Below are 22,146 nucleotides of genomic sequence, written 5' to 3'. Positions count from 1 at the left end.
GGGAAAATAAGCATAAAGTGCTGATTGTATCATAATTAATTTATTGATGAATTCATGTGTGATATTATTTAGAATGAGAAATCAGATATTTGATGGTACACATATTTCACCATACTTCCAAACAATGATCTGAGGCAAGACTTTTTTTTTACCAGGCAGATAATAATAATGATTGATAACAGCATATTTACGAAATATTTCATAACACAAATAAATTAATCACAAGCAATGTCACACATTGCCCTATAATTCAGTGCATACAATCTCGCCTCTACATATCCTGCTGCCCTTCACACCACAGCAGAGAGAGAGAGAGAGAGAGAGAGAGAGAGAGAGAGGGAGGGAGGGAGAGAGAGGGAGAGAGAGAGGAATGGCTAACCTCAGCAAAATGATGCAAAACATGGCATGTTCATTTCCATGTGCAGGTAGCCAGGGTGTCCACATCTCTGAGGACCTCTCTTGGACCCTTAACACCTCATCCATAGTCAAGAAGGCACACCAGTGTCTCTTTTTCTGAGGAGACTAAAGAAGGTCCATCTGTCTCCTCAGATTCTGGAGAATTTTTTACTGCTGTACCATTGAGAGCATTCTTACAAACTGCATCTCAGTATGGTATAGCAGCTGCTCTGTCGCCGACCGTAAAAGACTGCAGAGGGTGGTGAAAACTGCCCAACCCATCACTGGTTCCACTCGTCCCACCATTGAGTCTGTCCAGAGCAAGAGATGTCTGCAGAGGGCGCACAGCATTGCCAAGGACAGCTCACACCCCAGCCACAGACTGTCTGCTCTCCACCCCTCTGGGAGGCGCTACAGGGTCCTCCGTTCCCGTACCAGCAGGTTCAAGAACAGCTTCATCCCTGTGGATGAACCCTACTGAACTATGATCCACGGGGATAGCCCCCCCACCCCCACACACACCTCCCCCCTGAGACTGGACTTCCCACCTTCACCCTGGCTTGACTGCCACACACCCTCCAACCACTGAACATTTGCACATTTGAACATTTGCACATTTGAACATTTGCACAAGAATGTCTTTTTTTAATCCCACTTTTACTGTTTATCCCACTTTTTACTGTATTAACTGTACAATCCATTTTTGCTGTATTACTGTACTAACTGTACTTACACCTTACCACTTACCACTTACTACTCATTATATTACTTCTCTTTACTTTTTACCACCACTAATACTTACACCTGTACTTTTTATATATATTTACTTATATCATATCTAACTACACTTCCTACCTCAATTCCTGCTAGTCCCAATTCTGTTCATATTTCATACCTAACTCCTACTGTATATATCTTATTTATTCACTTATTCCACTTTACATATGCACATACTCTGCACTTTTATTGCTATTTTGCACTTCTGGTTGGATGCTAAACTGCATTTCGATGTCTCAGTACTTGTACTCTGTGCAATGACAATAAAGTTGAATCTAATCTTATCTAATCTAAAATAATGATGTCACTGCCATCAGATTATTCAGATTATATGGTGCTATATTATATATTACATTTCCTAACTTAATATTCATTGGCAATGCATTGATCTTGGTGCATCACCATTCTCACTGATAACAATGATAAAAAACCTTTCCCAAGCATGAAAGTGTAGTGGACGATAAGCTAATACAAGGGAGATTTTAAGCTTGGCCTTCATTGATAACACAATTGCATAGTAGGCCCTTTTTCTTTATTTTTGGAACTTAGCCCATTTGAGGCAATGATTGCCCCTAATCATTGAGAACTTATTCTCTAAAATTGGACTATTTTAAGCTTGACCTACCATTTTATTGGAGCGATGAGGGACAGGTGGGGCTCGTGATGATGAGAAAAAGACAGAAAAAGTTTGAGAACCACTGACCACTGATTGTACCTTCATTATATATTTAATGTAGTGGTAAGATAAAGCTGGTACGTTAGCTATGACAAGCTAGCGTGAAGATCTCCCTTTTTTTATTGACTGGTTATTGCCTGGCATGCAAACTTAATGCCTAGTCTTGGGTTACACATTATAATGTTTTTTCCTTTTCTGCTATCAATAGAGCATACAACTGCAGCGCAGGTTATAGTATCAAGTACATGTCCATTAAGGCCAGCTACAAAGGAGAGGTGATGCAATAGGCTCCATCTTGTCTCAATCCTGGTGAAGAAACCAATGACTCTTCGCCCCCATAGGGGAGGTTAGACTCGGATTAAGGTCCTGTGGTGACTGTGGCTCTGCTCTGAATGCATACAGGTGTGGGCAGGGAAGGTAGATATAACAGTGAGTCTATTAACTCATGGCAAACACATGGTATTTAACCTGTCATAGTTCAATACCCTGTGTTTGCAAGTATTTCTTTGATTGTGTTTTACTTCTGTCTACGTGGCTGCATCATTGCTCAGTAATTATAGGTTATTCATCTGTACAACTGGAAGCAACCATGAAGTTACTTGACACACTTGACTGTCTGCCACAGACTGTGCCTAACGTATTAGAACTCTGACCCGTGGTACAAACACACACACACGCTGACACATAGACACACACACCCACACCCAAACCCACGTATCATATAAAAAGCTGAAACTATGTACCTCAACCCTTTACCTTTTCTGACCCAGGACCAGGGACCTTTTCTTTCTCCGACTAACACACAAACACTCCAAGGTAAAAATGCCTGCAGACTACAACGGTAACTGGGAGATGATCAAGAATGATAACTTTGAAGGGTTCCTGAAGGCCATTGGTAAGCACCTTTTCTCTATAATACACTTGCACTCACATATATACACTGTGCCAAACTGGGCTCCAAGCCAGGGGCGATTTAGAGCACCTGTGATAGAGATGGTTAAGAGTCAGCCATGAGGCGCGAACAATCGGCCACGATGACGGACCAGCTAAGAATGGTGTCCATTATTATGAGAGCCAGTGTTTTTTTGACCTTCAAAAAAACACTTTAAAGACCATCCCGGGGGGGGGGGGGGGGGGGGGGGTGACAGGAGGGCCTCATCAGATGTATATAAACAATGGTAAATCTCTGTGTATCAGTATATTTTTGTGAATTGCTCAGGTTTCTGCTGTTGGTACTGCACTGGCAAAATAAACCTTTTCTGCTCCACACTCTGCCGATTTGCTGAAGTTATTGAAGACTTTTTACGAAACCAACAAGAACAATGAGTTTAAATTGGGTCAGAAAACTAAAATATTTACCCTATCTCAGACCTATAAATGAGACCCTACAGTTGGCTACGTGAAGGTAGGCTGAGTGCAACCTGTATACGTGGCGTATACGTTTTAGTAAATGCTAATCTGCAGGGTTGTAGTAATATATTTCCAGGGACCTGCCTCTGGAGTCGCGATATACACATATACAGTATATATACACAGATTAATAATGCCATACAGGTACACTGGGAGTGAAAGTGATGAAGAGAGTGCGATGGCAAGAAAGAGGTGAGAAGAGAAAAAGAGAGAGATTGGAGGAGAGGAGTGAAAAGGGAAGCTGACACTTTGTCTAGTAAAATGTTTGTTCAATAGCTGTAGGTTTTCATTTAGGTAGCACATTTATGTATGAAATTGCCTGGCAACACACATATGACCTTCAACCTAAAACCACTTAACGACTCAAAGAAAAAAAACGTAGAACACCAAAGCTTACCATAATATATGTTTTCATTAATTAAATCTCAATGTATTTTACATTTAGATTTAGTCATTTGGCAGATGTTTTTATCCAAAGGGACTTACTATTGAGGTCATTTTAGTGTTGTTTTAAAGATGTAATGGGGACTTCAGTTGCTACTAATTTGACAGTTTGTTGGCTGATTCCAGCTGAACTTTTAGAATAGGATAATTTCGTATCAAGTCAGTCAGGCACACTTGAGTGAATGAGAATTTGTGTGTGCATGGGTGATTACCATGCAGCGTGAATTTAGACTAATTTACTTGTATTTGTTGCACTGTGGGATTATATGAGTCTACGTGAGGCACTTGAGGGAGGTCTTTGTTTGTGTGTGTGTGTGTGTGTGTGTGTGTGTGTGTGTGTGTGTGTCTGTGTGTGTGAGCTTGCGCGGGTACATGCGTGCGTGTGTGCGTGTGTGTGTTTGTGTGTGTGCATGTGTGATTACCATGCAGCGTGAATTTAGACTAATTTACTTGTATATGTTGCACTGTGGGATTATATGAGTCTACGTGAGGCGCTTGAGGGAGGTCTTTGTTTGTGTGTGTGTGTGTGTGTGTGTGTCTGTGTGTGTCTGTGTGTGTGAGCTTGCGCGGGTACATGCGTGCGTGTGTGCGTGTGTGTGTTTGTGTGTGTGCATGGGTGATTACCATGCAGCGTGAATTTAGACTCATTTACTTGTATTTGTTGCACTGTGGGATTATATGAGTCTACGTGAGGCGCTTGAGGGAGGTCTTTGTTTGTGTGTGTGTGTGTGTCTGTGTGTCTGTGTGTGTGAGCTTGCGCGGGTACATGCGTGAGTGTGTGCGTGTGTGTGTTTGTGTGTGCGTGTGTCATAGCTGTCAAGTTAACATGACTCAAATCCGTGAAAATCCATGTTCCACCCCCAACGCCCACATACATACAAAAAGACAAGACATGCGAGCATTTTACATTTGTAAGGCATTTAGTAAACAGATCCATGTTTGCCTCGAGATAATAAGTTCCTGTATTAACAAAATCACTTTCTGTTGTTATGTTAATTTGGCAGACATCGACTTTGCTACACGTAAGATTGGAGCCCACCTTACTCAGACCAAAATCATTGTCCAGAACGGAGACCGCTTCGAAACCCAAACCAACAGCACCTTCCGCAACTACGAAGTCAACTTCACCATTGGAGAGGAGTTTGAGGAACAGACTAAAGGGCTGGACAACAGGAAAGTCATGGTACAGCAGCACGCGCCATTTTGTATTACTCCAACTGGTCTATCACTCTGACAAAAGTTTGGCAAGTTATTTTTACCGCACAGTTACAAGTGCTGTAATAACAAAAAGATCAATACAAATGTATGGGACATATTTCCAATTACACAAGTGTCTTCGCCAACACATATCTTTTCAAGAATAGTGTTGCTTTAAAAGTGAGTACATGATTGACTAGATTATCTAGTTGAGATTAGATAAGGAAAACCTGAATGTCCTCAGAAGAAACAATGCCGATACAGTGCATTGCAGAACTGGAAAAGAAACAGATAACATTAAAAGATTAATTCATTTATTTTAATCAATTAATAAAACAAGGAAAGGACTGTGCTGCTAGTCACCACATAACATACACCACAAACTAGACATGCTTTTGTGTGTTTCTGCGTCTGTATGAATAGTGAGAGTGATTTCTGTGTCTTTGTGTCTGTGTGTTCATGCAGACAACGGTGACATGGGATGGGGATAAACTGGTGTGTGTGCAGAAGGGGGAGAAGGCCAATCGTGGCTGGAAGCACTGGATTGAGGGAGACCAGCTTTATGTGGTAGGTCAACACATCCCCCTGATCATCCCCTCATCACAGCAGAACACAGACAAGATGGAACCGACCTCACAAATATGCATGCATCCACAGGCACCACACACACACACACACACACACACACACACTCTCACACACACACACACACACACACACACTCTCTCTCTCACACACACACACACACACACACACACACACACACACACACACACACACACACACACACACACACACACACAGATTGGACCTTAAAATATATATACCTTTAAATCCAGAACTACACAAATGTAAACACAAAGACATGAAACTGCACTCACATTGAAACATTCCCGCGTGCATGAAACCACATAACTTGAGAAGCACTTTCTGAATCTAGGCCACATCAACAAACAGCCTCTCACACACACTGAGTTTTCAATCAATCATGCTTATGTGTGTTACAGGAAATCACAGTGGAGAATACGGTGTGTCACCAGGTGTTCAAGAAGAAATAGTGTTACCTAGGCCCCGTCCCATCTAATCCAGCTCTGTTGATGATACAACCTGTTGTATATTCATAACCCTTTTCAATTAAATGAGTTTGAACCTCTTCTTTGGTCATGTGACTGTGTATTTACATATCTGTGTACCTAAATGTGTGTAGGGCTGCAACCATCGAATATTTTCGTAATCGTATAAAAAGTATTTTTTAAACAACAACAACAATAGTGCGTTACGCAACATGACAGGCCTATTAAAATGACCTGTTATTCCTGACAAAAAAAGCTTTTTATTGACCTGTTATTCCTGACAAAAACAGGTTTTTATTACAGTTTTTCACTGTTGCTAAAACCCGTTTTTCAAAACAGTAACGTCTTTCTCAAAACTGCACACAGAAAATTGAAAACCTCACACACAAAATGCTAAACCTGACACTCCCTTTGCAAGACGACTCTTTGCTATCAAATCTCTTAACTGTTCACAAAATGGAACTCGTGTTTTCATTTGGTACACACAGCCATATTTTCAAAACACACACACATACATTCATTTAGTACACACAGCTAAGCATTTCCTGCACACTACCAAGCATTTACAGCACACAGAAGTGCAAAATTGAAAACACAATAATCAAATCACACCATATGAATGACAATGACTCGTTGAGCCATTTCTCCTTTTGTAAAATGCATCAGTGTAGGCCTACATTTTTCATAGTCAAACATAAAACAGCAATACCGTTGTTCTCAAAAACCATATTTACAATTTCAGTCTCCTGTTCCACCAAACACTTGATTGTATTGACATAAAATTGTATACAAAATGCTTACAGTTTTCCTCAATTGCTTACACACATTTTTTTTTACAGTAAAGCAAGCCTCGTTTTCTCAAACTCTAAACACAAATCCCAAAACAACTAACAAAAAATGCAAAACCCTTTATATCTCCTGGAAAATGCTACTTTGCTTTCAAAAAATACAGAAAGTGTGTTTTCTGCCTCCTCAGTGTGGTTCTCTTGTGGTCCTGCAAAATACAAATACTGTGAGCGCACTATATTCTATTGATATGCAGTATTACAGTACACAAGGCAAACAGATTTCGTACTTGTTCTCCATCCTGAAGGTTCTAATGAAAAACCATGAAAACATGGTCTACCACAGCAGCCCAAATCTCATTAGAGATGACCATTCTCCTTCTTATTTCTCCTCCTCCTCCTCCTCCTTCTTCACCTTGTTCTCATTCTCTTCCTCCTCCTTGTCCTCCTCTCCCTTCTCTCTGTCCTCCTCCTCCTCCTCCTCCTTGTCCTCCTCTTCCTTCTCTTTGCCCTCTTCCTCCTCCTCTCTCTCTTACCCCTCTATTTCTCTGGTTGTCGATCTTTTCAAAGTTTTCAATAGTTTACCCAACAAAACAGAGGCTCAAGACACTTTTATGGTGCAGTCCTCACTGCAAATTGGTCAAAAGACCTGAAAGTTTAGAGATTTGACTATTTGTGCCTTGCAGGTTGATGCTTTGAGATTTTACTTGAAAATTGTGTGCAACAACAGAACTTTGTGTACACTGTTTTGACAACAACGTGATGTGTAATTGACATCAGTGTGTTCACAAGGAAAATCGGACTCTAATGTAGATAAGGGAATCTTAAGTATTTCCCACTTGCGGCGAGCGATTGATACATGACGTGAAGGTTGTGCAGATTGTGCCGAATTTTCGCTTTTTACTTCTTAACAATAGTGAAAAACTGTATTGGATCAAAGCTCAAAACCATTAGGTTATTGGTTTTGTTTCAAAACTAAGCCCATTTAGTGCAAGTGTCATCTGCTCTTGTAACAAATAAATAACAATAAACACAATAATGTAAACTTACTGTGAAACATGTATAACATATGAAACTATAGAATACAACTAAATAAATAAAGACTATTTGGCCTTAGTTTTATATAAGTACAAAAGGAAAAAGGGTTGTATCTCCTGCATGACATGAGAACTTGATGCATTTCCTCACTTGTTACTTAACATCATGCCTAGTCCTCACTATCGACTCATAAAATAGGCTACGAATAATCACAAATACCGTTGTTGGTAAAGGATGGGTGGTCACCAGAGTATTGGTGGAAAAACAGGAAGTAAAGAAGTAATTATGGTCTCTTATTGGTTAACACCTGTCACCTGACCGGAACGGAAACCACTATGAATTTGCTTGGCTAATATCAGGACCTTTATTTCTTCGTTGAGTAACGTTGTCTAATGCCTGACTTTTGAACAATGTTTTTTTTTATTCTGTGAAGTAATACGGCTTAATACTCAACTGACTTGTAAACCGACGATCGGTGGTAATGGGAAGTAATTCTGGTATCTATTGGTTAAAAACTGGTCTGGTGACAGGTCTTCTTTACTTCCTGTTTAGATAAAGAGATGAAGGGGGCAAAGGGCTTTCGTATCAGCCCTAAATATGTGTGAATGACTATTTATCTGTATGCTGGGATGTGAATGGATGCCCTTGTCCATCATGACTGTGTGCTGAAGTAGGGAAAAAACAGTGCAAGTAATGGCTCTTTTCTTAGAAAAATATATAATTATTTATTTTAGAAGGGAAATCTCTCCAATGATCCCAAAACAGCTATACAAAACAAACTCAAACCGTACTCAAAGTACTCTGCATTCACCGCATTAACCGCGTTCATCGCATCCACATCCTCAGGCAAGTACTCTCTCTCTCACCCCCTCTGAAGAAATAAGGCACCCTTTGAATAATGCTGCCCATTGGGCTAAATTGGTCCAATCAGCCCTAGTTCCCCTCTCTGCACGCTGCATGAAATTCATAAACCCTGGAGTTCTAGCCCAGTTGGTGCTTTGTAACCAAATTTCACCAGCTCAATATTGACCCTAAGGGTTTCACCAGCTCAATATTGACCCTAAGGGTTGGCCGAGAGTAGAAAACTGGCTGAGCCATTCACCAAGGATTAGAGCAGTGGTTCTCAAACTGTTTCTGTCATATCACACTTTGATCAAGGGGGCCTTTTCAAGTCCCACCTGTCCCTCATCATCGCTCCAATAAAATGGTAGGCCAAGCTTAAAAGTCAAATTTAATGAAATAACGACAAGTTCTCAATCTTAATCAATAACAAATAATACAGTTCAGAAATAGAGAAAATAAAACTGCAATGGTGTCAATCAAGTGGTGTCAATGTAATGAAAAATTGTCAATTTTAGGTTGATATTTTTGGTCGATCAGCTGTCTTTTTCATCACTGGTTCTAAATCGCCAACCTTTGTATTTCGTGTCACAAATGTATCCATAACGTCAACAGTAACCTTTCACCCACTATGCTATCATTCTTGGGAAAGTTTTTTTTCATTGTCCTGCTGCAATTAATATGCCAACTTCATTAAAAAATTTCGCACTATGGTTCGAGGTCACATTTTCATCCCGGTCCCCCATATAATGTTAATACAGTGAGTGTTGTATAATGATGCAACTCCTATAATGTATAACGGAGCAACAGGTAGGAATCAGATTTAGCGACCGGAGCAAAGTTGCGTTGCTGTAATGTTGAACTCCGTGCAACCAGTGTGGAGGATACATCCAAGTTGCCATACATTTGCTCATCAACCACAGACCGAAGGAAAAAGGGAGACAAGAGAGTTTAGGATATAGACTTTGCCCTGGAGCAGTACTAAACAAAAGTCTCCCCTGTATTCTCCCACAACGACTAGCAGGAAAGGTTAACAACAGGCTAATAAATACAATATTAATTGGCAAATTAATACAATATTTCTTTGTTTGAGTGTGGTTGTTTAGTGCGATGGCGGTGTATGATCGTTATTGTAATGGAAGGCATTGCAACTGGAAAATCTCCCGTTCATCGCATCCATTCGCGCCCCACCTGTCACGTCTCTGCGACCCACCAGTGGGGCGCGCCCCATACTATGAGGAACGCTGGAGTAGAGAATGGTTCCAATTATAAGTACGGAATTAGAAACACATTTGCAGAGTGAAATTAATTAGACAGAGAGACAGACAAGACACAGAGAGAGAGAAATGTTGAAAGACATAGAGTACTTTAAAGCAATTTATGGGAATTACATGACATTTTTTTAGAGTTAATACAGTACCACAGAGTTACTGCTATTACTGCTTACTGTTATGAACGGTCACACCCAAGTCAAATGCTGAAAGGGTGTAAGTAATGATCAGGCTAGACTCTACTGCCACCCTCAGGACACCTGGAAATCATGCATCAGATGATTCTGGGACAAATAAGTTTAAAGTGATGATTGTATCATAATTTATTTATTGATGAGAAATCAGATATTTGACGTACGGGACCTGATACACGGTACACCAAACTTCCACAAAATTATCTGAGACAAGTTTTTGTTTTTTTTTAACTACGGAGATAATTATTATAATACACATTATTGATAACAGCATATTTACGAAATGTTTCATAACACAAATAAATGAATCACAAACTTCATGAGAGAATAAAGGAGTGTTCAAATAAAAACACAGCAGTAAAAACATCAGCCTTAAAAACAAAAGCTAAGAATGAAACCATATCCTGTTGGGCCTGGCAATGGCTGTGTGTTTGTCTTCATCTTATGGCATTGTGTTATTTCAAACTTGCCCTAAAAGTTTTTCCCTGTCCCCCTTTTTTAATGACACTCTAAATGTGTGGTATACAATATGCCAAGTAGAGTTATTAAATTCCCTTTACCTGAGCAAAGACAAAGATGTGGAAGCAATGTCACACATTGCCCTATAATTCAGTGCACACAATCTCGCCTCTACATATCCTGCTGTTCTTCACACCACAGCAGAGAGAGTGTAAGGAAGAGGGAGAGGGAGAGAGAGAAAGAGAGGGAGAGGGGGAGAGAGGGAGAGAAAGAGAGAGAGCGCAAGAGAGAGAGAGAGAATTAACCAGATATGTCCGGGGCTGGCTAACCTCTGCAAAATAATGCAAAATATGGCATGTTCATTTCCATGTGCAGGTAATCAGTAAAATAATGATGGCACTGCCATCAGATTAAACAGATTACAGACTTTTGTTCTCTCTCTTTTTATTTTTCACATCACATGTTCTAACCTTATATCCATTGGCAATGCAATGGTTTTGCCTTCAAAGCATTAAAGTGATTTAATATTGGAATACATTAATATTATTAATAATTACATTTTTGACATCCCTGCCTCTGCTTACTGTGTGGCCCTGCGCAATTTACAGAGGATGTTAGCTGTATCTGTTGGGCTGATTGTAAATTGCTCCCAGACAGCATTAGGCAATTTGCAATTTAGTTTTTACTAGCGGTGCTGAAGAGTCCATTAGTAGTTTTGTAAATAATATTTTGCTGTCAGTTCATTTTGTTGCTGTCTGTTTAAATAACCATGACATACTTGGCAGGGCGTTAGTGGACGCTAAGTCAAAATTCCATGAAATCTATGACTAAAACATACAGCATGTTACATCTTAAACAGACGGATATGGACTAAAATACAGAAATGAAAAAGTAAAACATTTAAAAAGATATGTATATTTTAAATGTTTTTTTTTTTTTTTTTTTTTTAAATGGAGGAAATGAACACATACAGCTAAAACTACAGATTCTAAACTTCATTTTGATGTATAGGTTGCACACTTTTTTCTCACTAACTTGTCAGCACGACACCTCCTTCTCCTCGATGCTAGAGTCTCCCTGAGTAATAGCCGGGAAAGGTCAGAGGTCAGCCCTCAGTGGGAGCCACAACGTGTAGAAAATGAAACAACTAGCATTAGACGACTAGTCTTAAATTAGCGACTATTGTGTATTTGCTTGCGACAGATGACACACACACATACACACACACACACTGCACACACACTCACACTCACACTCACACACACACACACACACACACACACACACACACACACACACACACACACACACACACACACACACACACACACACACACACACACACACACACACAAAACGACAGATGTAACGTTTGAGGCCCAGTCAGTCAGTCCCTCAGACAGGTTTGGTGGTGGACTTGTAGACTAGGTGCTCAGAGTCATCCGTCAGTGGGATCTGGGCGCCGTTGGCAACCCCACTCACGCGCTGCTGACCCTTCTTCCTCTTTTCCTTCAAAATGCAGTAACCTAGCAACGCCAGGACAGCCAGGATGCACACGCCCAGCACCGCAGCCACGGCAACAGACCCTAAGACAGACAGCCATCACAGAGATGTAGTCAGTACAGTTTTTACACACAGCTCAAAGCTTATTAAAAGACTTTTAAGAGGCTAAATTCCGTTGACTCCTATAGTGGTCAATTATTCATGTTGTAGTACACTGGGGAATAGTTTGCCTAGACAGGATAAGCATGGTAGCCCCACTGACAAAGTAATAAAACACCAAGGTGTTTAGAAAAGTGGGTTAAGGGCTTAAGAAACTCACGCACGCATGCACTCGCACACCAGGGTGACCAGAGGCAAACAAACCAAATGTGAGATGAGTAGTATGTTTGTGTGGGACAATGTGGGCCATGTTAACACCTGTGTAAGTTTGCTTTTTGTGAGTTCACCGGCCCCATGTCTGCACAGTTTGATTGACGGCCATTACAGCCTCCCGATGACTGCCTTCACTATGCTCTTCGGGGCCACTGGATGTAAGGCAAGCTTTTCTAAAAGCCTGGCTGTGTTGATCTGTATGAGCCAAGTTGCGGCTTCTGGTGTAGTGCTATTAAATACAGTAAAAACTATGCTGCAACGGCATAAGTGGCCCATGTGTCGAGCAAGTTAAAAAATGGCATCCGTGTGTTCTTATTTCTGACAATTAAAAAACGAATTACCAAAGTAAATGTGGGACATTAGCTTATATGTGGTATGCGGGACAAACAGTCAAAATGATAACATAAGTTAACTCAGAGTGAGTGGTAAACCTCTTAATAGAAGAGCTTTGTTTTGCTAGGAGAATGAAACCATTAGGGGTCTTATATTAGGAGGTTTACTACTATTAACTCTGAGTTAACTTACCCTGTCACTAAACCACATACTTAGAGTACCCCCTGGTTAGCCCAAAACACACACACACACACACACACACACAGGTAAATATTGCCTTACCCCCTCAAGATTGTTAAGCTATACTAGACACCAATGTCGATCAATAAAGGAATACTAAGCAAATATGTTGGGTTGTTTGAACTCAATAAGAGTATCTGATATAAAGCAAACAAATGTGAAGTTCATAAATTCCACATTTTAAGAAAAGCAAATCCACATATCAGTATCAGGTATAAATGCCTCTTACCTGACTTGGTTTCGTCTTGCTCTTGATACTCAAACAGCCCACGGGCAAAGACATCATTTTCTGGAGTAAGTAGCATGGGTATGCATGTTAATTACTGTTAACATGTTAGCATGTTAATTACAAAAATATGGAAAAATATGGTACCCCATGTACCACAAAATGGTTTCATACGCAAATTCTAGTTAGATTTATGAGGTATGGGACTTCCCATTGAAGTTCATGCTTTTGACCTCGCCCAGACAGAAAAATAACCGTCTAACATTAGCACATAGAGGGAATCTACACAGCCTCTCCACACAGCGTAAGTCATTGATGCCCTGAAACAGGCTACTTCATCTGTCCAGTTGTGTCTGTTGCCTACCTGTGACTGACCGACACATATCCATGCAGCTAGGCTCGCCCTCAAAGTTGTTTTCGTTGCCGTTGCAGCCCCCAAAGTTGAAGCGATGACAGTGGCGGCTGAGGGGGTCGTAGTACCAGCGCGTCATGCTTGCACGACATGGGCCAGTCATCGGGGGTTCAGTGCAAAGAGCTGAAGGATTGGGGTAGATTAAAACATGAGAATATATGTGTGTGTGTGTGTGTGTGTGTGTGTGTGTGTGTGTGTGTGACACGTCACACGTAGGCAGCACAATGAATGGACAATGAATAAGGTAAAAGAATGACGGTAGTGGGACTTCATAAACAGACCTTTCTGTTCATTCAGAGTGACATTCAACAGCCTGGTAAGAGTCCTTGTCACTAGAGATGACAGACAAAAGACAAAATCAATCATCAACATTATCATGTGATTCAGTCAAAAACAGCCATGCATATTAGTGGTTAATGGAATGAAAATACAGATGTGTGTGTGTGTTTGTGTGTGTTTGTGTGTGATTGTGTGTGTTGCCTCACACTTCTTGCAGTCTGACTCGTCAGAACCATCGCCGCACTGGACAATGTCATCACACTCCAGTGACTTGTCCAGGCAGCAGCCGTTGTCACACCTGAACTGGTCAGCCTGGCACTTCTTCCCACAAACTACACAGGAACAGAAGTAGGTGAAGGACAGTGACTGAAGGAGTGTGAGTGAGAGTGTGAGTGAGAGTGAGAGTGTGAGTGTGAGTGTGAGTGTGAGTGTGAGTGTGAGTGTGAGTGTGAGTGTGAGTGTGAGTGTGAGTGTGAGTGAGAGTGAGAGTGAGAGTGAGAGTGAGAGTGAGAGTGAGAGTGAGAGTGAGAGTGAGAGTGAGAGTGAGAGTGAGAGTGTGAGTGTGTTTGACAGTGTGAGTGTGTTTGACAGTGTGACAGTGTGACAGTGTGAGTGTGTTTGACAGTTTGAGTGTGTTTGAGAGTGTGAGTGTGTGTGAGTGTGTGTGTGTGTGTGTGTGTGTGTGTGTGTGTGTGTGTGTGTGTGTGTGTGTGTTTGGGGGAGAGTCTGTATTTTGTGTGTCTGCATCTTGAGCTCACCTTCAGTGGTCGGACCAACCCTCCTTCCGGCTGCAATACCTGTAGAAAAACAGTGAGAAAGCCAGCTGTGCTATAAATAACAGGTTAATTTGAAATAGGTTCACAGCTTCAGTCAGGTGAAGACGCACGCCCATAATAAATCTGACCAATGACCAATAAATCTCCCTCTTTTCACAGATCCCTTTGACACACAAACATTCAGTTCAAGCCATTGAGAATGATGTCATTTACGTTCCTGTCATTATGGCAGATGGCACGACAGGACAAGACAAGCAAAAGTTTGGCAAGCCGAGACACACCCTAGCAGGCACACTCCATCATGCTGCTAATGACCTGTCCATTGCCTTGTTAACCCACTCTTACTGCAATTACAACCGTCACTTAAAGAGGCATAGGGCAGTAAAGTACCATGTAGAAACATTCATATATTTTTTCAAAATAATTTGTGCCAACCACTGTTTCTAACTTTAGTGAAGGTAGATGGTAAAAAAAAGCTTAGTGTATTTATAATCATGGTTTTCCTGGTCTTGATTGCTTAGTTTTAATGTCAATTTTAAGTGTACCTCACTGAGTGAATACCATGTGTCTTGCCGTTGCAGTTGAGGCTGGGTTTTGGTTTGGTTAGATTTGGAGTCAAATGCACGGCACAGACCATGACCCAGTTTGACCGGGAAGATTCCATATTGCTTGTCTACCATATTGCGTGTATAGTACGTTTCCATATTGCGTGTATACTTTGTTTCCACATTGTGTGTATACTTTGTTTCCATTTTGCGTGTATACTAAGCTTCCATTTTGCGTGTATACTATGCTTCCATATTGTGTGTATACTATGTTTCCATTTTGCGTGTATACTTTGTTTCCACATTGTGTGTATACTTTGTTTCCATTTTGCGTGTATACTAAGCTTCCATTTTGCGTGTATACTATGCTTCCATATTGTGTGTATACTATGTTTCCATTTTGCGTGTATACTATGCTTCCATATTGTGTGTATACTATGTTTCCATTTTGCGTGTATACTATGCTTCCATATTGTGTGTATACTATGTTTCCATAATGCGTGTATACCATGTTTCCATATTTCAGGTATACCATGTTTCCATTTTGCTTGTATATTATCTGTGAGACAGAAAGCAGCCTGTACCTGAGACACCGTTGCAGGCATCTGAGCACTCCTTCTCTGACAGGTAATTGTTCTGATTGCCTTTGCAGCCACCAAATATAAACTTCTCACACTGGTCAGTCACAACATTGTAGTTCCAGCGGGGGAAAGCTCCGCGACAGGGGCCCACTTTCTTAGGGGCCATACATTGACCTAGAGACAATGACAGAAATATACAAATAATAACACATATGCACACATTCATAGTATATAGACACGTTTCACACACAGACAAATAGTTTAAAAAGACACACACACACATGCATTCTCAAAATCTATACAAAAAAATTACAAAAAAACTGGAAATTCTTACAAAAATGCAATCTAATTTTAGCCCTGACAATGAGTAAGCTTTCCACATATTTTACAACCGAATCTCCGCTTTCAACCGCCACAAGGAAAGCCTATTATGAACCCAAGGCCATAAAAAACGTATCTAAACAGGGACAGGATGATATAAAGCCACCAGGACAAACGATGTTAGCATTGTCCCATACACCACACCCAGGCCCAGCCTATGAGAAGCACACCTTGGCAGTGCAAGTACCACGTGAGGGAGACCTGATAGGGGTGCGGCCTAACGCAACAGGTATACATTTGGCAAAGAGGTGAGGCGCGCCATGGCAACCAGACCACGTGACACATATGTGCATGTCCATCTAAAACCTAGAGCTCTTACTACTCAAGTATTGGACAGAGGGTAGACAATACAAACGCACGATTCTCTGAACACCTGCGCAGTTGCAAATATGCCCACATAAACATGACACCAGACACCTGCCAGAGCCTGGGAAGCCACCCCAGGCAGGTCATGTGCACCAAACTGAAATGCAAAACAGATCTGTGACATGCACATAATGTGAGATGCTTCACATTTTTAAAATGTAGTTTTTGTTTCAGGTGATGGCACATGTTATTCCCAAACATCAGTATGGGTTGAATAAGTGTACTTGGAATATAGTGATACAATCTCATCTTATGCACCTTGAAATGCTTGAAATGCATTCCTATGCAATATTTATGAAGAAATAAATTATATGAAGGGCTGATTAAATTACAGTCCCCTGTTAAAGGCTCTTGAGTCACTCAATCCACGGTAAAAAGGCTTTTCCATGTCCAGAAATGGCATACAAAACTGTGCCCTTACCTAAAAAGAAAGCATTACGTCTATAAAAATACTTACCCTAGGTCACACCAGTAGGTTATAGCACAATGTCTTTGTCAGTCAAGGAAGTGCAGTCAAGGTGAACTGCCTCTGGCACTTTTTTTGCACTGCCAATGTTTGTTCATAACAACATGTTATAAAATGGCTTGCCTTCATAGGCATGTCACCGCCATGGAAGAAATGTGAGTCCATAATTGGTAGATACTGAAATCTGTTTACCAAAATAAAAATGGAACCTGCCACAAAAAAGTTTAACAACTATGGCCCCACCATCCTGCCACAATGCCTTCTATGTTTTTCTATGTTGTCGCAGGTACATTTATAATGATGTTGACATTAACATTCCAGGGACCTGTGAGGTCATGATTTGTTCCAGTGAAAAACATTAATATTTGTACACCGTATGAACGCTGGACAGCCAATGAACCAGGTCTTCCTCCCCAATTCTTCTCTATTGCCCTTTAACACCTTTTCCTTCCCTTCTACCCCCTCCTCCTTATAATCTACCCCCCCCCCCCCCCCCCCTTTCTCTCTATATAGCACTCCCTTTCTCTCCAGCCATTATTCTCTTCCTTTAACACCCACTTACACTCACGCAATTACCAAAAGAAAACCTTTTAGAGATTTCCCAGCATTTCTGCCAGGTGTCTGTGCATCTTTCTCCTACCCCCACCCCCACAAATACCGCCTCCACAGCTGAGGCCACTCCTGTAAGTGACACATCCGTTCCAAAGTGAGGTAAATAAGGGTGTGGCTTGCCGTGTCCCCTCCCGTCCCACTGAGATTCACAGCACTAAGCAATAGTGCTAAATCACCCACAACACAACAGCTTCGGATCCATTCAAAAACATGTTAAGCTTGTTCCCACAACGAGCTATTGCTCCAGGCAAGAGAGGGAGGGGGGGAAAACAAATACACACACACACACACACACACTATGATTCATCAGCTTTCTTTGGCTCACATGTGTGGTCTAGGTGTGTGGAAAATTGTAACCTTGTTAAACGTGACTTTTACAGACTGACTCATCTAAAAACCAACCTCAACGCTCAGCTCTATGTCTGTAGACCATGAGAAACACAAGAAATTCTCCAACTTCACAACAACAGTACATCCACAACATGCTCAGTAGTGTGTTTCATATAGACATATATAGGTGTGATGCTCTTCATTAGCTAAATCAGGCATGTTCAGGCCATCCATTCTTTTAAATACCTTAACACTCCTGATTTAATCAATCAAGGGCGTTAAGGGTCATTTGATTAGGTCACACAGGTGTAGCCTGAGCAGGGAGAGACAAACCCTTGAGGCAAAGGGGCCGCCAGAGACTGGATTGGGGAAGAGCATGTTAGATTAGAATTCCAGAGTATTACTAGCTCTAGTTCTGGAGTTCTAGAGTACTCTAGCTGAGTACTAGAGTTCCAAAGCTGAGTGTACTCACTCTCAGACTGCTCGGGTGTCAGAACTAGAACAGTGATTTGCTTGGTGTCCGTCTGATCACTGGAGTCGGTGACCTTCAGCTCAAACACATACACACCGGGCTTCAAGTTGTACAGCTCGACTTGGTCCTCAAAGTGAGTTTTCTTTAAGAAGAAGATGAGGGGGAAAAGACATGCAAGACATAAAACAACACTCAAAAGTGTTATAATTACACAATGATGGACACTGTTCTCAAGCCTACAATTACTTTAACTACCACAGCCATGACAACATCACCTTAATTAAACAGTCCCAACACAACACATGAGTGACCCCAGAGATATGTAGCAGGACAAGTTAGGCTCCTCAAAGGAGTTAACGGGAATACAAAAATTACACAGCACTATAGTGACTAAAATGATGCCACCTCGTGTGACACAATGTACCACTATGCTGCAAAACAACAAACAACTCCCACTACAGCAATACCCTTACATCACCACCTTAATCACCAGTTTCAACAGGGCCTAGATTAGGTTGATTAGATGACTCACCTGCATCTCAACAGAGGGGTCCCCAGACACCCGGCTCCACTGGTAGCTGGTGATCTTATTGTCATCCCAGCTCTGGTGGCCATTTAGGGTCACTTGTTCATTGGGCTGGACCACCTTGTCCTGCCCCACGTTAGCAATGGGACGTTTGTCCTCCTTACCTGCTGACACAAGAGTGTGGGGCAGAAAATAATTGTGTTTTTGCGACTCTCTAGATCTGATTCTGATACGAACAGATACAAGTCAGACCGATTTCTGACGAATATGCCTGTTGATTTGCACAGAAATGATAAAGAGTCTCAACTTGACATACCTACTCCTCACATGTCTCAACCTCATCTTCATTAAGAACAGTACACGTATTCATAGAAACACACTTTGGTCAAAAGTTTTACAATAATGTAATGTGTATGTATGTACATGTAAAGTTAATGTTTATTAATTAATTCACCAACCTGGGACATTGGTTGGCCCTTCCAGGTAGTTGTTATAAACAGAGTCAAGGATATAATTGACGAAGCCTTCCTTTTTCACAAACCTACAAACATACTTCTGCTTGTACAAGCAATCAAAGAGGAAACAGTCCCCTACTGACCCCTGCTCTGCACCCTCCGCAAGCAATGCCAGGTTACAGTTCAGATCTTGACAACAAGCTGCGACACATTCTTCCGGGCTCTGCACTGTCGGGGCATCAATATAAGTGGCTCCCTCCGAGACGGACTCCTCCGTATCCAGAACAAAGTTCCCCTGACCTTTCTTGAACTCCTTGGTACAGCTCTGGTCTGTAGTGTCTGACAGGATTCTATCTGGCCAAACGCCCAAACATAATAGCAAACCGCCCCATATCACAAGACGCGTGAAGACCATCGTAAACACTCAATATGCGCACATTCGCAATTATTTCAATATCCTCGTCTTAAAATTACCCAGCACACTTAAATGGTCAAAAGCCAAGTCTTTTTTGAGAAGGGAAAGAAGAGTATCTTCCAAAAGTATTCACTTCGTAACAATTGCCTTTTCAGTTTACACAGGAGAGTACGCGTCCAGTATGTTGCTCGAGAGGTCTACTTCCAGGTAGCGCGATTCTCAAATGCACGTCAAAGATGTTGACTCATCCAGGTGAAAATTCTGTCAAACTGGCCGGTTTCAGCTTTCAGTCTGGGGAGTTTCGTCAGATACAACTGAGTGGGGGCGGAGATTCAAGCACTTTAACCAGCTGTCGAAAGCACAGGTATGCCGACGCACCTTAGTCCAGGAAGTCACCATGCCCTATCCAGAGTGACGCACAGCCGAAACACCAAATACGTATAGAATCCTATGCAGGAGGTTTTTGTTGTTCATTTACTGACAGACTCCTGTTTACAGAAGGTTAGTTAGTATGTATTGGTTATTAAATCAAATCTCTACAACTTTTTTAGAAAATGACTATGCTATGCTCGTTGATCTGCTGCACACTCTTCCTAACACTCCGATGTTCTTTAACTTATACGTAGAGTAACATAAACCTGTAGACGATGACAAATGTGGTCAGTCTTAAAGGAAGATGGGTCTTTGAGTTTCGGTGCCAGTTAACCACTGTCTAGAGTGTCTAGGAGTTAATGCAACGATTGTCTTTCTGAGACAACCTCTCTATTATTCTTAACACAGACTGCCAGCTCAGAGATATTATACTCTTGAGCTGAGGTTCAGATCCCTTCATTCATCCAGTGTCCCCACCATTTTAAAGCTGTTGTTATCTTGTAATCAGATACAACAATTATTGAATCAAGTTTTTGATCAGTTCATTGTTTCCCTTTTAGGGGAAATGTAACTTCACACCTTTGAGAATGAATGACAAAACAATGAATCATAATTTATTCTGTTTTACATTGAGAAATGGAAGGAATCTCCTCTGAATCTGTATAGCTCATTTGCCTACTAAAAACTTGGAACATTGAAAAGTCTGCATTGTGTTTACTATAGTCATATGCCTTTTAGTACAATATTTTTTCCATAACTCCCAAGGATCTTTTGATTGTATTACATGTATTTGGGTCAGTGATAATGTGTTCATGCAATGTGATGTAAATTAGTGAGTGTAATGTATTTGTACAGTGCCCTCCACAATTTTTGGCACCCTTAGTGAATACCGGCAAAACAGGCTATGAAAAAATTTGTCTTTGCTGTTTATCCTCTTTGTCTTTCACTCAAAATATTCACAAAATTCGTACCTTTTCATTTAAGTAAAAATAATGGAAAGAATTTACTTTTTTTTTTACATTAAATAAAATATTTTTCTCCAAAACATGATTGTCACAATTATTGGCACCCCTAGAAAATCTTTTAATTAAAATCTAACTGAAGTATATTACCAGTCATGTTTTACATTTTTAAGTTCACCTGTTTGATTAGGAACTCTTAAGTGGTCAACCATGACTTCCTGTCTCACTCGCACAGCCAAAGAAACTCACACAGCCAAAGAAAACCTAAGTCATTAATCAAGATGGGAAAGACCAAAGAGCACAGTGTCGAAGTGCAACAAATAGTTGTTGAGCTGCAGAAATCCAGAAAAGGATATAAGAAAATATCTAAACAGTTGAAAATACCCATTTCCACAATCAGGGCAATAGTTAAGAAGTTCAGAGCGACAGGGGAGTAAGGAATCAGCCTGGTAGAGGACCTATCTGTAAATTGACCCGACGCATCATGAGGAGGATGGTTTGACTGGCAAAAGAATCTCCAAGGATCACAGCTGGAGAATTGCAGAGGTAAATTAAGTCTTGGGGTCAGAAAGTCTCCAGAACTACCATCAGATGCCACCTATCACCACAAGTTGTTTTGCCAGAAAAAAGCTTCTGCTGTCGATCAACAACAAACTAAAGCGCCTACAGTTTGCCAAATGTAAGTCAGATTTCAATGGACCGAGTTATATGGTCAGATGTGACCAAAATAAAGCTTTTTGGCAGCAAACATCAAAGGTGGGTTTGGCGTAGACAGAAAGATAGCCGTACAGAAAAGCACCTCATACCCGATGTGAAGTATTGTGGCGGATCTTTGATGTTGTGGAGCTGTTTTTGTTCCAAAGGCCCTGGACATCTTGTAAGGATACATGTTATCATGGACTCCATCAAATACCAGCAGATATTAAATGAAAACCTCACAGCCCCCTCTAAAAAGCTTTAAA

General features: G+C 41.1%; 2 protein-coding genes across 2 annotated transcripts; one reads left to right on the top strand and one right to left on the bottom strand.

Annotated features, from left to right (window-relative positions):
• Positions 1 to 2,671: 2,671 nt before the first annotated feature.
• On the top strand, positions 2,672 to 5,958 carry LOC308360386 (retinol-binding protein 2-like; the record flags this gene model as incomplete). The annotated part of the gene is made up of 4 exons (XM_080832296.1): positions 2,672 to 2,744; positions 4,708 to 4,886; positions 5,366 to 5,467; positions 5,908 to 5,958. 4 exons carry the CDS (start codon positions 2,672 to 2,674, stop codon positions 5,956 to 5,958), a joined length of 405 nt encoding a protein of 134 aa, XP_080688422.1.
• A 5,997-nt stretch (positions 5,959 to 11,955) lies between these two features.
• Positions 11,956 to 19,850, bottom strand: LOC308360752 (kunitz-type protease inhibitor 1-like; the record flags this gene model as incomplete). The annotated part of the gene is made up of 10 exons (XM_080832864.1): positions 11,956 to 12,146; positions 13,238 to 13,297; positions 13,599 to 13,769; positions 13,928 to 13,978; positions 14,132 to 14,257; positions 14,684 to 14,722; positions 15,831 to 16,001; positions 18,455 to 18,596; positions 18,987 to 19,147; positions 19,439 to 19,850. 10 exons carry the CDS (start codon positions 19,848 to 19,850, stop codon positions 11,956 to 11,958), a joined length of 1,524 nt encoding a protein of 507 aa, XP_080688990.1.
• Between the last annotated feature and the right edge of the window lie 2,296 nt (positions 19,851 to 22,146).

The sequence above is a fragment of the Sprattus sprattus genome, assembly GCF_963457725.1.
Source record: "Sprattus sprattus genome assembly, chromosome: 2".
In the NCBI taxonomy this organism is placed as follows: Eukaryota; Metazoa; Chordata; class Actinopteri; order Clupeiformes; family Clupeidae; genus Sprattus; species Sprattus sprattus.
This window is presented reverse-complemented; position numbering and strand designations above follow the sequence as displayed.